Below are 1,758 nucleotides of genomic sequence, written 5' to 3'. Positions count from 1 at the left end.
GCAAAGCCTGGGAAAATAGACTTAATTGTCAAAGAGCTCAAGGGGTGCAGATGCGACGTTATTGGCCTCTCGGAAACTCAATTGCCTGGTTCGGGAGAACAACGATGCGGCAACATCATACTTTCATACTCTGGCAGACCTGATGGCAAACACCGACAAGGCGTTGCCTTTCTCCTGACAAGCAAAGCGAAGCGCGCACTCATAGCCACAAAGTTAGTCTCAGAGGGCCTTATGATGATTCGGCTGCGAGCGAAAGTACAAAACACTACCACCATCCAAGTGTATGCCCTCGACTCCTCAAGACTTCATAAAGAAGTTGACACCTTCTATCAGCAACTTCTGTCTGTAACTGATGAAGTCCCAAAGAAAGATCTCCTCGAAGTAATGGGTGACTTCAATGCTATCACCGGAGAAGCCACCCAGCTTGGAAGTGACTTCTTAGGAAAATTCAGTCTTTGGAGGTAAAATGTAGGTGGTAAGCGTCTAATTGAGTTCTTCGGGAATAATGATCTCTTTGTTATGAACTCAATGTTCGAACATAGAAAGAGAAGAAAGGCAACTTGGATATCCCCAGATGTAAAGACGATAAATCTGATCGATTATGTCCTCATCTCAAAACGGTGGAAGTCATCTGTCAGAAATACCACCACCTTGTCTGGGCGAGATTTCAATTCTGATCATGTCCTTGTAATGAGCAAATTGGCGAAACTCCGGCTCAAAACCCTTCCTGTGAAGAAAAATAAGATCCCAAGACTCCACACCGATAAACTGAAAGAACCTATCACACGCACCACTTTCCTGCAGTCACTGGAAGAAAGTCTTGGTCCTATACTTGAGTCATTTGCGCCGACTATAACCCCTGACATCTTAGATGCCCGAGTTGATAAACTGAAAACAGCACTCATAGATAGAGCTAAGGAAATCTTAGGCCACAAACCTAAAACAGAGAAGCCCTGGATCACATATGAGATTCTAGATCTTTGTGACCAAAAGTGACAGGTTTGTAACAAGCAGGACCGAGAAAGTAGGAACATGTATAAGCGGATACAGCGGACGGTAAACAAAAATATTCTGACAGCCTTCAGAGATTACATACGGGAGAAGTGCGAGTCCTGCGAGAAGGAATTAAAATCAGGAAACAACCACAGAATGTACAAAACAGTCAAAGAACTCTCCACGAAAAAGTCTACCATCGCTACTAGCGTCTTGGATAAGGGCGGTAAGCTCCTCAGTGACAGCGAGGCAGTTAAAGACAGATGGAAAAGCCACTTCGAAGAGAAACTGAATCCGCTTCTTACCTACAACCCTAATGTGCTGTCAGGATTTTCCAAGCTGGAATGTTACCCTAGCCCCCCACATCTACTTATTTAGGTAAAATAGGCGCTTCATAGTCTCAAGAACAATAAAGCCCCAAGCCCTGATGGTATCCCTGCGGAGCTGCTTAAAGTTGGGTCTCCTCTACTAGAGGACCTACTACATAAAGTAGCTGTCGCCGTGTAGTCAACAGGCGATTTCCCGAAAGCATGAACAAAGGCAGTCATCGTACCGTTCAACAATAAAGGCGCTAAAAACGACTGTGAGAATTACCGGCCCATAAGCCTTACAAGTTATTCAGCCAAAGTCATAACAAGGATCCTTCTAAATCGAATCAGAGCCATATCAGACCACATCAAAAGCAACTATCAGGCTGGTTTTTGCTCTGGACGGTCTACCACCGACCAGATCTTTGTAATGAGGCAACTCGCAGAAAGGTACCTT

General features: G+C 44.7%; 1 protein-coding gene across 1 annotated transcript; it reads left to right on the top strand.

Moving 5' to 3' along the window:
* Positions 1–519: 519 nt before the first annotated feature.
* Positions 520–996, top strand: LOC148952378 (uncharacterized). The gene has a single exon (XM_089089198.1). The coding sequence runs from the start codon at positions 520–522 to the stop codon at positions 994–996; it is 477 nt and encodes a 158-aa protein (XP_088945324.1).
* Positions 997–1,758: the final 762 nt, after the last annotated feature.

This window comes from Artemia sp. Qi Xiang Cuo, chromosome 5, assembly GCF_049724085.1.
Source record: "Artemia sp. Qi Xiang Cuo chromosome 5, ASM4972408v1, whole genome shotgun sequence".
In the NCBI taxonomy this organism is placed as follows: Eukaryota; Metazoa; Arthropoda; class Branchiopoda; order Anostraca; family Artemiidae; genus Artemia; species Artemia sp. Qi Xiang Cuo.
Note: the sequence above shows the minus strand (reverse complement) of the source record. Positions and strands in the feature narration are given on the sequence as shown.

Coding starts and splice junctions, on each gene's coding strand:
- LOC148952378 (XM_089089198.1), top strand. CDS start 520: ATGAACTCAATGTTCGAACATAGAAAGAGAAGAAAGGCAACTTGGATA.